General features: G+C 40.8%; 1 protein-coding gene across 21 annotated transcripts in view; it reads left to right on the top strand.

Annotated features, from left to right (window-relative positions):
• The window catches only part of KIAA1217 (KIAA1217 ortholog), a 332,941-nt gene that overhangs the window by 144,465 nt on the left and 173,173 nt on the right, over positions 1 to 15,303 (top strand). For 2 of the 21 annotated variants that reach the window (XM_015617309.3, XM_015617302.3), the window contains exon 1: positions 11,847 to 12,049. The exons of 16 other annotated variants lie outside the window; for them this stretch is intronic. In XM_015617309.3, coding sequence (XP_015472795.1) covers positions 11,980 to 12,049 — 70 coding nt within the window. In that variant the 5' untranslated portion in view covers positions 11,847 to 11,979. Of the gene's footprint in view, positions 1 to 11,846; positions 12,050 to 15,303 lie in introns of those variants that run through there. 3 more of the 21 variants (XM_033511500.1, XM_015617307.3, XM_015617321.3) reach the window with 2 other exon arrangements.

Below are 15,303 nucleotides of genomic sequence, written 5' to 3'. Positions count from 1 at the left end.
CAGAGCCTTGGATGCTGATGCCATGTAAGCTTTACCCTGCATGGTCTGTCATCTCTGTGGAATAGCTGAGGCACTGCAAATTCATTCATCCACTGCACTATCTTTCCTGCCTAGGCAATTTTCTGCAACAGATGAGACATGACTTAATGTACTGTATGCCATTCATTTTCCCCCATATCCTCTGTTCAGGAGGAGATTTCCATGTGATTCTCACCACAGAGCAGAGTGTTTTGATTAGGTCTGGGGTTGCTATTTTTCTGTTGTAATGTGCTTCTATTTCTTTATGTTTAGCACATATTACAAAGTGTCACTGTCGGTATTAGGGCTTCTTGAACCTTGTCAAATGTAAGAGCAGTTGTAGCTGTCCCAACAGCCTGTCTTGAACAGTGATTGTTACCTAAAGAAGGATGTAGGATCAAGAAAAGTATGTAGTCATACTTCTGGAACATCCTCCCAGCTCCCAGAACTATGAAATTAAAAGATTACTTGAGGGAAACCAAGGATTATGTCCTTTTTCTTAACAGTGCTCAATGGATTTTTTTTTCCCATTAACTTTTTATTTTTTTAAGTTCTTCTTAACTTGATAACTGCAATTTCCTAGAGTAGCAAGTTCCCCAGCTTACCAGCACTTCCAAAATGCTCTATGAAATTAATGTTCACATCTACGTAGTTTTGAATCATTAGCTTACTTCTTTCATTTGATGCCCCTGCAGTCTGTATTGAGAGAGACAATGACCAGTCTTTTTCCATTCAACTTCTGTCATTCATGTTTATAGACCTCAAACAGATGTTTGAGTCATCTGTTTTCATAATGGAAAGTCCTACATAATTCAGTTGTTCCTTGTACAGAAACTCTTCTGTAACTTTGATCATCCATGCTGCCTTTTTCTTAACATTTCTGTTGTATCTTTTTTGACCTGGAGTAGATTAAAATTGCATGCAATATTCAAAATGCGGGTAGACTGTGGATTTGTACAGTAGCATAATGGTATTATCTGCCTTGTTTGCTATTCTTTTCCTAGCATCTTCTAACATCTATTAGGGTTTTTAATCACTAATGAGCACTGAGCTGAAATTTTAAAGAAATGGTTATAACCTCATACTCTCTTTTGAGCAATAATAGTTTGTTCAGTGTCAATGTGCATCGCTTTACATTTGTCTACAGGGGATTTTGTCTGTCAATTTACTGCCTAGTCAGGGAATTTTTTGAAGTCTCTTCCTTGTAACCAGCCCTTGTCTTCCCTGAATATCAGAATGTACTCAGTAAGCTCTGCCACCTCACTTAAACCCACTTTTTCAGCCCACTAATGTAGAGAGCTGCCTGAACCGGTCCCCTCTGTGTGACTGGTAATCTACATCACCAGGGAAATTTGGCTTTTGTTCCTATGGGTTTTTTCCCTATCTTTATTCAGTTTTTTATCAATGGGAAGATCTCCTCTCTTTGTTTTTTTGCCAAGGGATGTTGCTACATGCCCTCTGGAAATCCAAGGGAGCCATGTCTGCTGGTTGTCACAGGTCTATTCTCTCACTGGGTTGGGAAATGGCAGCAATTCTTGCTTCTGCTTTCCTTGACCCATGTGATCTTGTTTTTCAGGTTCTCTCTGCAATATTAAATTGCTAATTTCACAGTACCACATTTGGGGGTTGCTACTTGCCTAACACATTGTCCACGTGGAACCTGTCAAGAGGCCCTTTGGAGAGTGACATATGCTGCTTTCTGAAGTTGGGGAAGTGTTAATGGTTCTTATTTTAGCTCCATCAGCAAAAGAAAATTACAAGCGATAGTGCCTCTGTGGCTAAATTTGTGGTTTATTGAAACTGTGGCAGAGCCCACAAGATGAGGAGAGAAAATAACATCTGATTTTAAATTTCAGCTGCTGGCTGCAGCTGCAGCTTTCAGAAAGCTTTTCAGCCTGGTTCCTGTCCCATTTTCTCCTAGCTTCCTTTTACTGCAAAGGGAAGCTGAATTGCAACATTGAACACTCCCATTACGTAGGTTTTTCAGTATGCAACCACTTCAACTTTAACTGGCATGGCTTTCAGCATAGGTATTATCAGAATTACATTGTTTACGAAGGGAATGGGTAACAAAATTTTTCATTCATTTTTTAAAGTCTGAATGTGCAACAATACAAGGGATGTTTTTAAATAAATAGGAAAATTGCTTGAATTTTCTGCAAGGTGCTGAGTTTTTATGGTAATAGTTAATTGGGATGTGTCTCCCTCAATGAAATAATTGCATCAGAACTCAGTTACTTAAAAATTGAATAAAGCTGCTATGTTCTTGCAACTGGTGACAACTACTGCAAGATGGAGGGGAATTAGTCTCTAACCTGTTAAAAAAATCTCTGTGGCATGGCAGTCCCATGCTGATGGAGACAGCTGAGGGACTGGAAACATGTTACCTTTCCACAAGCAAGGCTTTATTGGTGTCTTGGAAGCACTCCCAAGATTTACATGGCACTATGAAGAAAAGGTATTTAGTGATGATTTGCAAAACATTGCCACAGTTTTAATGTCTGTGACTAAAATCAAGTACAGGGTAAGACCACGTTGAAAAAGAACCTCATGCTGCCCAAGAGGCCTGAGGTAGCCTTTTCCCTGAGAGGAATATTTCTCAGACTCTTAAGTCAGAAGACCACCCAGTCTTTTCCTTGCTGGGTGGGGAAAACAAACAAATTACTTTCTTTGATGGCTGGGAAAAGAAAGTGATTGATAATTACTGCCTGTAGCATTTTACCCCTAACTGTGGTATTCAGCCTGTGTTTTCTGGCTGAGTTTAGGCCCTTCAGAAGACAGAGCAGACTGAAAGCATTACTGAATACTAGTCATGGCCTGCAAACTCATCCTTCACTTCTTTGCCCTCTTCCAAGGGCACTCTTGCGTGACTCCGTTGTGAGAGAGGACTTACAGGAGCTTGTAAGACTGAAATGGAGGCATGTAAGTAATACTGGACCTTGTCTCAAAGAGATCTTGGTGCTTCCTTTCTTCTAGCATTTTGCCCAGAATATCCTCCAGGTGGTGAAAGAATTTATATATCTAGCTGCAGTCTTGAAGTATTATCTTTTAATGACAGTTCTAGAGCAAAAAAAGCAAAAATAGGGGTGAGAAAAAAAGGGAATTCATTACTGGATCTTATTATATTAATTATGAAAGACTAAAACAATAGAATGAAAATCATAAATAAAATTGAACAAATTACAGACTTACATTTTGCAAATGAGTCCTGGAAATCAGAGTATTGTAGTAATTACATATGCAGTAAAAGCTGTCTATGTTGTCAATTAATATTTAATAGCTTTTTCTTCTGGACTGAGGAAAACCTGTCATTGTCACTACTTACTGCCTGTTCCCTGCCTTGCACTGTGCTGCATGTAAAGGCATATGCTATGTTATGAGACAGATTTGTATATTTCAGTGCAGACTTGCAGTTTGTAAAAGGACATACCTAATAAAATGTCACTTTATGTTGTCAGTGGAATGCTCACCTGTGAGTCATCCCATGGTTTGAAAAGTTTTTGTAAGAAATTCAGAACAGTTGGAATCAAATTGTCTTCGGTTCTGTATTTATTCATGAGAGGGACAGAGACTCTACTGCTGAAAAAGCTTAAACTTTGTATGACACCTTCCTATGCTGACGTTGCTTATTCTTGTCATCACCCCAGGCAGTTCTGTATGCTTCTTGTGGCCTGATGAGACAGAGCTTTGTTACTTTTTCTCCCTTTTTATCTTCTTGCACAGGAGCAGCAGACTTCCCCTTGTAGGAGGAATAAGATATGACATGAGTCATGACACTGCATCTCACTCAGTGTTTGGACATTTTCCCTTGCAAAACCTGAAACATTCTTTCCCTTTTTGTGAGGAGGTTGCTGCGGCCACAGGCTCCCTTCCTGGCTGAGCAGAGTGCCCCAGCCTCAGGTCCCCTTTCCCGGGGGGCTCTGTGTTTTCATGCAGCATCCAGCTGCACCAGCGTTTTCAGAGGTCAATTTAGGTCATGTACCCTTTTCTTACTATTAGTATATTAAGTTCAGAAGAATGGGATGTGGCAATCCCACTAGCTGTACTGCAAGGAAAAGGTGAGAATACTGGAGAGAAAGTGAAAAGAGGCAAAGACTTGTTTTCCAAGGAGAAAACCAAGACAAAAGGATAATGAAAGTCTTACAGAGCTCAGCTGATGTGAGTGACTGACTGACTGACTGACTGACTGAGTAGGCTGTGAGACGGTTCTCCAACCTAGCACACATTCTACAGCACTGGTGGGTCTGGCTGACAAAAGGAAGTAAAAATGATCCTTGGAAACTGCAGTTAAGGCAACTTTGCCATGAAGAAATAGGGTGCAATTTCTTAGCATTGAGGGTAATTAAACATGATTTAGTTAACTGTAACACAGTCTGTGAAATGACAGCAGGTAATTTCCAAAGCTATTTGAGCCCAGGCAGCAAGAAAGCCTGTATTTACTGGGTGGTTGCTGCAGGGTGGAGAGTTGTGGCAGTCCTGCTGCTGCTGCTGGACATGGTATGCCCGAGTCAGCAGCTCCATCAGTCATGTTCTGCCTGCTGAAACACCCTCAAATAACAGCAGTGGCAACTCTGTATTAAAGGCAGTCATTATAATCAACAGTTGTGCTTGCTCCTTTCAGCAGATAATGTGCAGTGCTCAGCAGGATTTGCTCCCTTCCATGTGCATCAGAATAGGTATGCTTTGAGGTGTTTTTTCCTTTCGGGTTTTTTTTTTGTGCATAAAAGACAGACCGTGCTGGAGACAGTGACTGGATGTGTGTATCACATCTTTGGTTAGGATGGTTTGGAGGTTTTTTAAAGTGGATGTCTCATGTGGGAAATTAAAGGCAGAGGAGAGAACTTTGCTCAGGGTTAAACTCCCTCAGATGGGAGCTTGATGTCCTTAGACTGATCATCTGGGTAGGTCTCATTTCATGTGTGGTGGGGTTTTAAACAAATGCTAGTGCAGATGCAGCATGGGTGTCCTGAGATCAGTAATGTCTTCTTCATCTCATTTAAGCTTTTGGCCTTTTTGTGAGGATCCCACATCAAATTTAATGGCTTGTGATAGATGGGAAATCAGACAAGATAATCAAACGGTCCCTGTTGCCCTGGAGCTATGAACCCCTAAATACTGAAGAGTGAATTAGTAAGTGTGCATCCCAGCAGAACAGACTGGGTTGGCCTGAAAAAGAACAGCAGTGCCACTGCTGTCAACTCCAATTGCTTTCTTTCTAATCAGCTGTCTTAATAATAGCATGAGCATGGTCTGGGGAGGTCAGAGAGGCACTTTGAAGGAAGGAGATGTACATACTGTTGGAGAGGTCATTGATACATTTACAAGTTGAAAGGTCTACATTAGACATCTGCCTTCAGAGGCTGGTGCCCTACAAAAGGCAGAAATAAAAGCTTTACATACCACAGCTTGGGACCATCCCAGCTGGATTAGAAACCAGATCTGCATAGAAACAAATCCATAAGAATTTATTCTGCTTCTCGTTATTTCTTTTCAGATATTCAGATTGTCATTTGTTGTATAGTATTGCCTTTGTAGTGGGAATAGGGAGAAAATGTAGTAAAAACAATTAAAAATGTTTAAGTCATTAAGTCACAATGGTCCTGACCTTTCACTTGATTGTAGTTCGAGTCTTAGAAAAAAATCTAGTTCTTTCCAGGGACATTGTTGAGAAAAGTCAATACATGATTGGGTACAATCCAGAGATGAATAAACTGAACTGAAGTGTTCCAAAAAGTGTTGCTTTTCAAGAAAGACCATCATCATGAATTATGTGAATGCTGTGAGTTGGCAACACTGGTACCATTGTGTTATATTTCTAATCACTATTTACCAATTTTTTTTATTGAATTTATTTTTTTTGGAGATGAATATTTATCACAAATTCTGGTTGATAAATAGGTGGTTAAAGTAATCACAGCATAACTTGAACTATTACTTAATTTCTGAACCCAGGCTCCATTGAAATATACTTTGTATTTCCGGTTAATTCAAGCAGTCACCTGGCAATCTTATAAACTGGATGTATACTTGGTAAAAGCCGAAATAAAGGATCTCTCCTATTATTTCAGAGTATAATTGCACTTTGTGTAGAGGAGCTCCTGATACTTTTGATCACTAAAGCATGTCACCTCATAAATTTACAGCCAGATCCTGCAGATGTCCATGAAACCAGTGGTAATCAGTGTTTCAAGCAGTAAGTCTATTCTTCTGGCACTGCTGAAAAGTTGGATCAAATTGAATCCAAACTCAACCAGAGCTCTCTAGGAGTCAATTCGCCCAAAGTGAACTTATGAAAACTAAAAAGCTTTACACTGGGGAGAAATAGAATTTGAATGTAGAGCAGGTGGACTTAAAAGCGACCTTCCCCCCTCCCTTTGGTCCACCTCCTTCAGAAACAATCCCCTACACTGTTCTTTCCCACCCACATTCTGCTTTTTATTCCATTAAACTGTAGCGATTAAAATTTCTGCAATGTAAGGCATATTTTGCTTTCACAGAGTAATTTGTTTGGTACCTTGCAAAAGCATGATCAGTTTTTTCTGTTTTGGAGTTTGCAGGCTGATCTCTTTCCTCACCTGCCCGTATGAAAATGTGGTGTGTGAAGGGAGGGCTGTCCAGGCTGGCAGGTGTGAGGAGGAGCTGAGGCATGTCAGAGTCTCCAGCTCAAAGCTGGCTGTGCTGGTGGCAGTGTAGTCATGTTCATGTTAGTTTGGTATGGTAGGATGACAGCAGGAGGATACAAAGGCTGAAATAAGGTGTTCCATTGCAGATCCAGAAACATGGATCCTGTAATTATGCTCAGTTAGCTCTGTTACATCTTCCCTTGGGCGACAGAAAGGGAATCACGTTAAAGTGTATCCACGGTTAGTTTTGTTGGGATTGTCCCAAATTAGAGAGAGAAACAAAGTTATTGATGAAAGAACAGAATCACCTTTTTTGTTGCTGTTGTTCTCCTCACTTGAATGTTAACACTTCTTTGTAATGACCACAGTTCTTTTTCTCAGTTTGATTTAGGGCATGCTAAAGTATTTACTGCTTTCAGGCCTTTTAATTCATTTAAAATATTGGAGGGAGAGGACGGAAACAAGAAAGAAACTTGGAAAACAGAAAATATAACCTATTTAATATGATCTAAGTCCAGGTGTGAGAGTCGTGAACTTGAAAAATATCTTTTGGAGTGCATGAAGACTGATGTGTTACTTGGAGATGAGCATCTGACAGCTTAGCAATGCCAAGTGACAGGTGATTATAGCCACTTCCAGAGCTATATTTGAAAAGGAATTGGAAGGATGAATATATCTTCTGCCTGAATATTTCATGTTCAACTTTTTAGTCACTCTTTTGTATGGTTGTTTTAGTAGTGAAGCCTGGCTCTTGGCACCACTGTTAAGTGTCTGAACTCTGAAAAGCTGAAACCTGTAGGTCTGACAAGACACAATGAAATTCTGTTGTGGAGATGAGCAGAAAAACTCACACTCAATTTACTTTTTTGCTTCAGCTGAGCATTACCATTTCATTCCTTGGGCTACTTTTTCCACACAAAAGTATGAGACTTCATAACTGAACCAGAGTGTACAGAGTATGAATGCTGAAACTCTCCACAGATTTTTAGCAGGGAAGGTAATTTCATGATAAGTAATCCCAGAAGTTGTTTTAGTTTGTCATTGTAATTTTTAAAATCAAGTTCAGATGTTTTCCTTTAATTTAAGCACTGAATAGTTTAACCACTATGCTTGCATTAAAAATAGGACCACTTCATTGAGATCTCTTACTAAGTGGATAAGACCAAACGATCGTAAAGCCCCCCTCAATATTTTAATAACCTAGAATTCTTTGTACAATACCTAATCAATAGACAATTAATTAAAAAATTTAGCCTCTTTGCCTCCAGATGTATTTACATAGATTCATTTTGATATACCTCAGATTTTTTTTCATTTTGCTTGTATAAGCTAGTGGCTGTTATTGTATCTTCTTTGATAATATGCTATCTGAGCATAGTCCTCTTCTTTCAGAAGTGAGTCTATTTTAATTTTAAGCATTGAGAGACCGCTGCCCAGCCTGTCAGTGAAGATCCTGAGGATGATTGAGAATGGAGATGAGCTCAAAAGAGCTGCGGCCCTGAAACTTCTCTCTGTTGTCCAAGGAGGAAATCAGAGCTTCATCACAGTCAGGGCTCTTTCTCTGGAGTCAGTTCCTTTCTCCATTTCAAATCTGAGTGGTTGGTAGAGAATAGCACCCATGATTCCCCAGAATATAGAGGGGAGGTTTTCTGATACACTGGAGCATCCTCGTGATGCTTCCTTCCTGCAGGGCAGTCCCAAACCATCTCAGGCCATATAAAGTCTTGGAAAGGTGCTGCAGTGTGACCCACTTGAGTGCTCATAATTCCTTTTAGCCTTCCACCTCACCACTCCAGATCTAATATTCTTTTCTTGACTACAACAGGCTGGCTCCTGTGGAGAGCATTCATGACATTTTTCACAGTGGCTACTGGATTTCACATGGACATTGAGACAAATCTTTAATTATGGGACACTTCTTATGATTTGACTATTAATAATTAGCTTCCCAGATTTTTAGTTCTGAATAATTGCTAGAGCCACAATGGAGTCATTGTTGTATATTATAAGTTTGACAAATTGAGTGCAGCCAGTATTTGCTAATTACTCCTCTTACGCATATGCTAAATCCAGAAGTGTTGAAGTCGCTCTGGGACATTAATTTTAAACACAATTAAAACATCATAACCTGTTGGCAATTATTCTCTGTGCATTGTTTTGATATTGATGGATCCAGATCTGAGCACAGTAATTAAAAGGAACCACTGTTATTGTTGATCCCACAGATAAACAAACCCTGATTGCATGTTGTGAACTGGTTAATCAAGTTTATTTAACTTCTCGTTAGTGATTCATCCCAGTGACTGTACTGGGCTGCTCTTTATTTGAGCCTAATAATATAATGGTTCTGGCTGTCTCCAGCTGCTAAAGGAGTTTCACTAATTATCTAAATAGACTCCGGTAACATCTTAAGGAATGGCATTGTTAGATACACAAATTAAATCCAGCTTGAGACCAAGGAATTTTCCCTTAAAATGAGATGTGCTTTGAGACCTTGCTGTCCCAACTGCTCCCTCTCCTGGGAACAGCAGCAGAGGTGATTATGTTTCCTGAGTGGTGATTATGTTTTATGGGCACACTCTTTGGTTTGGTTTGATTTTGATGATACTGAAGTGTGCATGTTTAGTCTCTTCCTTTGCTGATGCTCCTTAATCCTCTTTGAGAAACTATGTCTGCAGCTGCAGAAGTTCTCATAAGGTGACACCCAGTTTTCAAATCACAGGTCCACAACCAAAAAACCAATCTCTCTTAGACCATCTCTACATTTTGGGCGTCTGGTTTGCTCAGGCCCCTTAGCAGCACTTTCAAAACCATTTACTGTCAGTCTCTGCAGTGGGAGCATCTTGCAGTGGCCATGAAAGTAGCTGTTCTGAGGGGCACCTGGCTGCTCACTGGGACTGGGAAAGTCAACTCTGTCTTGTGCTCTTGGCTATGGAAATTAAAGGTCCTGGCTAAAAGTAGATAGTTTAATTTAATTATTATTATTATTATTGTTGTTACTGTTGTTGTCATCATTATTTTAATCTTAGACTAATTTTCTAGTTTCTATTTTTCCTTACCATGGATGGAGGGAAAGCCTTCTAAGGAACTAGAGAGCACTGATTCTGTTCTTAAGGTTCTTGGTACAAACACTACTGACCTCCACAGCTAACCCTGGTTTTGTACAAGGCTGAAAAAGTTCCTTCCTTTCAGGCATTTAATGCAAGTATGTTTTGTACTTTCTTTCATGTTATTTTAGGATAACTTTTTTTTAAATGCCCTTAGTTTCTGAACTCTCAGTTTCTGTGCCCTGTGTACAGATAATGTCTTGATACGGCTTTCATGGTGCTGCTCCAGGCAACTGCACTAGCTTACTTTTTCCATCAGAGGTTTCTGAGTTACTTTACATTTCTTGAAGTTGGTGGTGTTCAGTGTTCACTATTCCTGCAAGAACCCTCTCATGCTTCTAGCTGGCTGTGAATGTAAATAGCAAGAGGCTCATTGCGATTATCCAGACTTTGGAAAACCTTGGTGTTAAAGTTACATTCCTTCATATCACTAAAGAAACATCAGATAAGTGGGATGGCTGGCCTCCTAAAATAGTACACAATCAGAATGAGCAGGAGGACCCCAGGGCCAGTAAAAACACTATTCTAAATAAAATCACACTGTTTTCTTTATAATTGCAGGGCAACTATAGGAGTATTCTGCTGGGAGCACTATAATGCAGACCTTAAATAACAGTGCTAATGTTTAAATTGTATTTTCATCTTTTCTCTGTTTTCCGTGCCAGATTTCTGGGACTTTTGCCAGGTTCCATGACCATATAGAATTAGTTACTAAAAAGGAAAATAAATATTTCTGAAGTGCTAGAGAATATGTTTGTCTGATCTAATGAACAATAGTTTTGTTCATTTATCAATCATTCATTGTAATTTACTCAAACACCTGTTTTGTTTTTTTTTAAACTGGAAGTGGAGGGATAGGAACATGAGGAGAGTGATCCTCCTGGAGCTTCTGTACTGAACTTATATGTACTCAAAACATTTTTGTGTTCAATAATCTAAGTAGACAGGATGACATTTCTGCCAGATCGAGATGTAGAAGGAAATGTAGGGGAATTTTCCTAGCCTGTCTGGACAGGGTGGTTGAGAGGTCATTGCAAACAAATTGGCTGATGTTATATTGAAGTCAGAGTTGAAGAAAACTTGGAAGACCATATTATGCTAGGTCTGTTTAAAAAGACATCCAAGATACTGCTACCTGATGTTGGAGTATGAATTTAAGTGAGAAATTGCCTATTTTTAATAATATCTCAGTTATACTTTGTTTTTAATCTAGTTCAGAAGTTGTCTGTGGATAAACTTTCTGGTCTTGATACTGTAACTCAATACTAAGTTTGTTCCACCATCTCTGACTCAGTGTTATGATTTGGATAGACTAAATCAGTCTGATATTCTCTGCTGAATCAACACATGTGGCATCTGCTGGAATCTGTGGGATTTGATCTTGTCCTTCTCAGCCACACTATTTCTTGTCTTGCAGCCTTGTAGATCTATTGATTTTCATGCAGACTGCTGGCCTCTGTTCTGCCAAAAGAGAATTAGTTATATGTTTCTATATGTTTTGCTGCTGAGGCTTCAAAATCCCTCTTACCCAAGTCCCTGCTTACATATTGCTACCATTCATTTTTATTGGCTTAGCTAAAGTTGAATTCCTGTATCTTGATTTTTCCCCAATTCATTCTCTGAGCGGCTTGAAAGAATCCAACTGAAAACAAAACCTCCAAGAGTTCACATAATGAATTACTTTAAAGCTAGACGCTAAGAAAGACAGAGGAGCATTTATCAGGAATGTTTGTGGGCTTGGTGGTTACGAGCTTAAAAAAAAAAAAAATACCGTGCGGAAAGGCTTTTGTCCCATGACAGAGATTTAAAAGGCTGTGGGCTCGGATTCCAGCGGAGGCTCGGGCCTGTAATCGCGTTTGAAATGTTGCTTTTCACACGGCCGCCGGGCTGCGGCGGGGTGCGGGCGGGCTAGGGGCGGCGGCGGAGCCGTCACCTGTTGGGGCCGGGCTCGGCGCGCCCCCGGTGCCACCGCGGGGACCGAGCCGGGACCGAGCCGGGACTGAGCGGGGGCTGTGCCGGGACTGAGCGGGGGCTGTGCCGGGACCGAGCGGGGGCTGTGCCGGGACCGAGCGGGGGCTGTGCCGGGACCGAGCGGGGGCTGTGCCGGGACTGAGCGGGGCTCCCGCCGGCGCAGCGCAGCGCGCCCTTCTCCGCCCCGAGCCCGGCGCGGGCGGTGCGGGCGCTGCGGCTCCAAGTTGGAGAGGGGAGAGCTTGTGCGGTAGGCAGGGACAATGGAGGAAAATGAAAGCCAGAAACTTGAGCTGTGCCTGGCTTGCCCAACAGACAGCAGGCAGACGAAGGGTAAGTAATCGGCGATATAAGAAAGGCAAAGATGGAGTTACGTTTAAGCATGTCCCTCGTTGCTGCTTTATATAACTGGAGACAGAATGCATGGAAAAAAAAAAAAAGCTTTTTTTTTTTTCTTGTACTAATGGCTCTGCTGTGCACATTTCCCTAACACTGAAACTTTGCGAGTTTGACTTTCTCTTCGGAGAGATTTCTGTGTGCTCTCCGAAGCCGGGAGCACGCTGCATGGCTGTCACGGCTGCGGGATCCTGCCGGTGCGGAGCCTGAGGTGGGGACAGCCTGTCCCCTTCCCTTGAAACGCTGTGCCAGCCTCACCTGTGGCAGAGAGATAGCTCTTCCTTCGTTCGAGTGGATTTGAGCTCATCTTTACCTCGGGGTGTCTGTTAAAAGAGGGAGATCCACAGCAGATTGTGACAGGGTTAGTTTACTTCGGGTGAAACCGCTGGGGTTTGTTTTGGAGCGAAGCCAGGACTGTCTAAGCGGGGTTTGCCGCTGTGCATTCGTACATTCACTGCTGCACTATTTCCTATAAAGTGAAAGAAAACCATTTCCTAGCATTCCACGTGGAACGTAACAATCAGGTAGCCTGACAAATACCGAATCTAATCTGTATCTATTGTAGTGTTTGTGGGGCACCTGTGAACATTCCCATTTCCTGCGTGTTGTACTCCTCAAAGGCACTTCAGGAAAAGTTGTGTTGCTGTGCTTCTGTGAAAGAAATAGTACATGTGGTTTAAAAACATCACACAAGGTTATGAGCATGCAATGCTAACAAATAGTGTATTAGCAGTTTAGGAGGAAAATAATCCTCTTCCTTTTTTTTTTTTTTTTTTTTTTTTTAATTGTGTGTTCATTAATTGGTTGATGCTCGTTTGAATTACTTTTTATGTAAAATTACTGAGCATTACGAGTAACCTGTGTCTATGTATGTTTATGTTTAGTGGGACGGAAATCTTCACTTCAAGAATGTGTCTGACTAGTGAAAAAAAAAAGCCTTCAGTAACACATTTCTTCTGTCGGGGTTGTATGAAACTGCCTCAGATACATGTGGAGCTAGGAAAACAGAGCCAGACTGATTCTATGGTTCCCAAAAATGTTGAGTGCTGAAAGCTCATAACCAAATGTAGTAGTTTTGGCCCCTGTCCAAAATTTACATTGGAAAGAGAGCTAATTGTAAAGACAGTGAAGTAAATTAGAACAATTCCAAATAATATCACATTTACTGCTACATAAATGTAACAGAAGTTGGTTTGACTCATGCTGTTAAAGCCATATTCTTTTTAAAAATGTTAGTATTGAATGGGGTTCGCTTCAAGGCACAGTTTCACTGTATCAGTATGGGTCAGGTCCACACTTGTTCCTCACTGAAATTATTCTGAAAATGCTCTTTTCTCATGTCACCTGGGTTGCAAAACAGGACTATTAAACTAGCATTTAAAGTAATGAAGCAAAGTGACTTCCTGACCTTTGTAGACTTCATGGAGGGTGTGACTTGGAAGATTTACATACCAGGACATGTCGAAGAACTTTTTATTTTTCTAGGTTTTTTTTCCTTAGCTCACAGCCATTAATACATCATGATAATCTTGCTGCTAATCCTAAACATATTCCTTCTACACTGCAGACCTGGGCCTTTACTGTAGTAATGGGGATGTTGGTGATGTTAAGAAATCTTGAAATCTGTTTTCAGATCAGAGAAGCAAATCAAGTGTAAGAGTTACTCATGCCTTTGGATAACCAAATTTCTCCCTGTCAATCAGCAACTCTTGCTTTTGGTACTCTTGCCCTCTAGACTTGCTGCTTTATGTAACAGACCTTTGGCTTTTAGCTTCTGAAAATGAGGGAGAGAGAGAGACAAACTTATCTCACACCTGTGTGTTTTCTATTGCCTTTTCTTTCCTCCTTTCCCAAGGAGGGTACTTGCATAATTTATCCTTTTCCTACTCTTAGCACTCATCTGGGAACCATCACATGATGTTTCACACATTTCACAGTTATCTGTAGAGATTGATTTGCTAGGCCTATTATCTTCACTTGGAAGATATGGAAGGTTTACCTACGATGTTATAGAGCACTCCAAAATCCAGAAAATCTCTCTCAGTTTTTCCTCCCTATAGCACTGGGGCATACACAGCATCTGTAGAACTGATGTGTCTCAAGAGCCACAGGGGAGTTTCAACAGCCCAGTACTCAGCCCTGCCACTGAAGGCATTTATCCAGTGGTCCAGGAAGTGGTCCAAAACCATTTTTTCAGCAGTTAGTAGAGAAAAGACCCATACTGAAGCACAATAGATTTTGGGTTGCAAAGAAAGTAATGTGCTGCTGTGTGCTGTAATGTTGCAGGATCAGGATCTTGCTGGATGTCCAAGTCAGCTTTCTGGCAAGATGAGAAATTAGTTTGCATAGTTTACATTCCTTTCTTTTCTCTGGTATTTATGCAGTATTTTTTCAAATATATGAACGAAAAATAAGAGAATTTATTGATCTTTCTAATACAGTGTAAGAAAAGTATGTTATTTTTGATTCCTTTTCAAGGTTTCACCTAATAACAAACAGCAGTTAAACACTTTACTTGATATGTCTCTTTATGTGCCAAATAATTAGCTCCTTCTTAAACTATTGAAAAGACTGAAGTGCAGTGTAGGGAAAGACTTTGCATGAGAGAGATTTAGGACCCAAAATACACACTCATGAGTTCTGGGTTGTGCTTGTCAGCATAGGTTTACCTGCCTTCTTGAGGAAGTGCCTGCCATCACTTCAGTGATTGAAACTGCTGCTGTGACCGTACTTTGAGGCTTATACCAAATTGCTGCACTCAGTCACCGGTGCTCATGCTGACTCCCTCCAACTCCGAGAAAATCCCTTATTTTATGTCTCTGACTTTGTTCCAGCAGCCTCAGGGATGTAACCTCTAGGCTCTTGGCACAACAAAATAAAGGCGGTAAATTCCATCCAGCCCCAGCCCACCTAGTTTCCCTCCCGTGTAAAATCCATTGGAATGACTGTGCAGCTTTCAGAAACCATTTTCACTGAGTGTAATTGGAGTAGCTATGCTGGCTTCTTGCAAGAAAAGCTTTCCTGTTTGCCATTTTTCTCAAACAAGCTCAGTGTACCTGGTGGCTTATGCTCTGACTTTTCAATAAGCAGAGGACAGATGTTTCTTAACTGAATTGTGCTTGAAAAAGTTGAGTGCATGCGTGTTTGTACATGAAGGTGACGCTGCTGCTCTGAAGGTTTAACCAGGACTC

Source organism: Parus major, chromosome 2, assembly GCF_001522545.3.
Source record: "Parus major isolate Abel chromosome 2, Parus_major1.1, whole genome shotgun sequence".
NCBI lineage: Eukaryota > Metazoa > Chordata > Aves > Passeriformes > Paridae > Parus > Parus major.
Note: the sequence above shows the minus strand (reverse complement) of the source record. Positions and strands in the feature narration are given on the sequence as shown.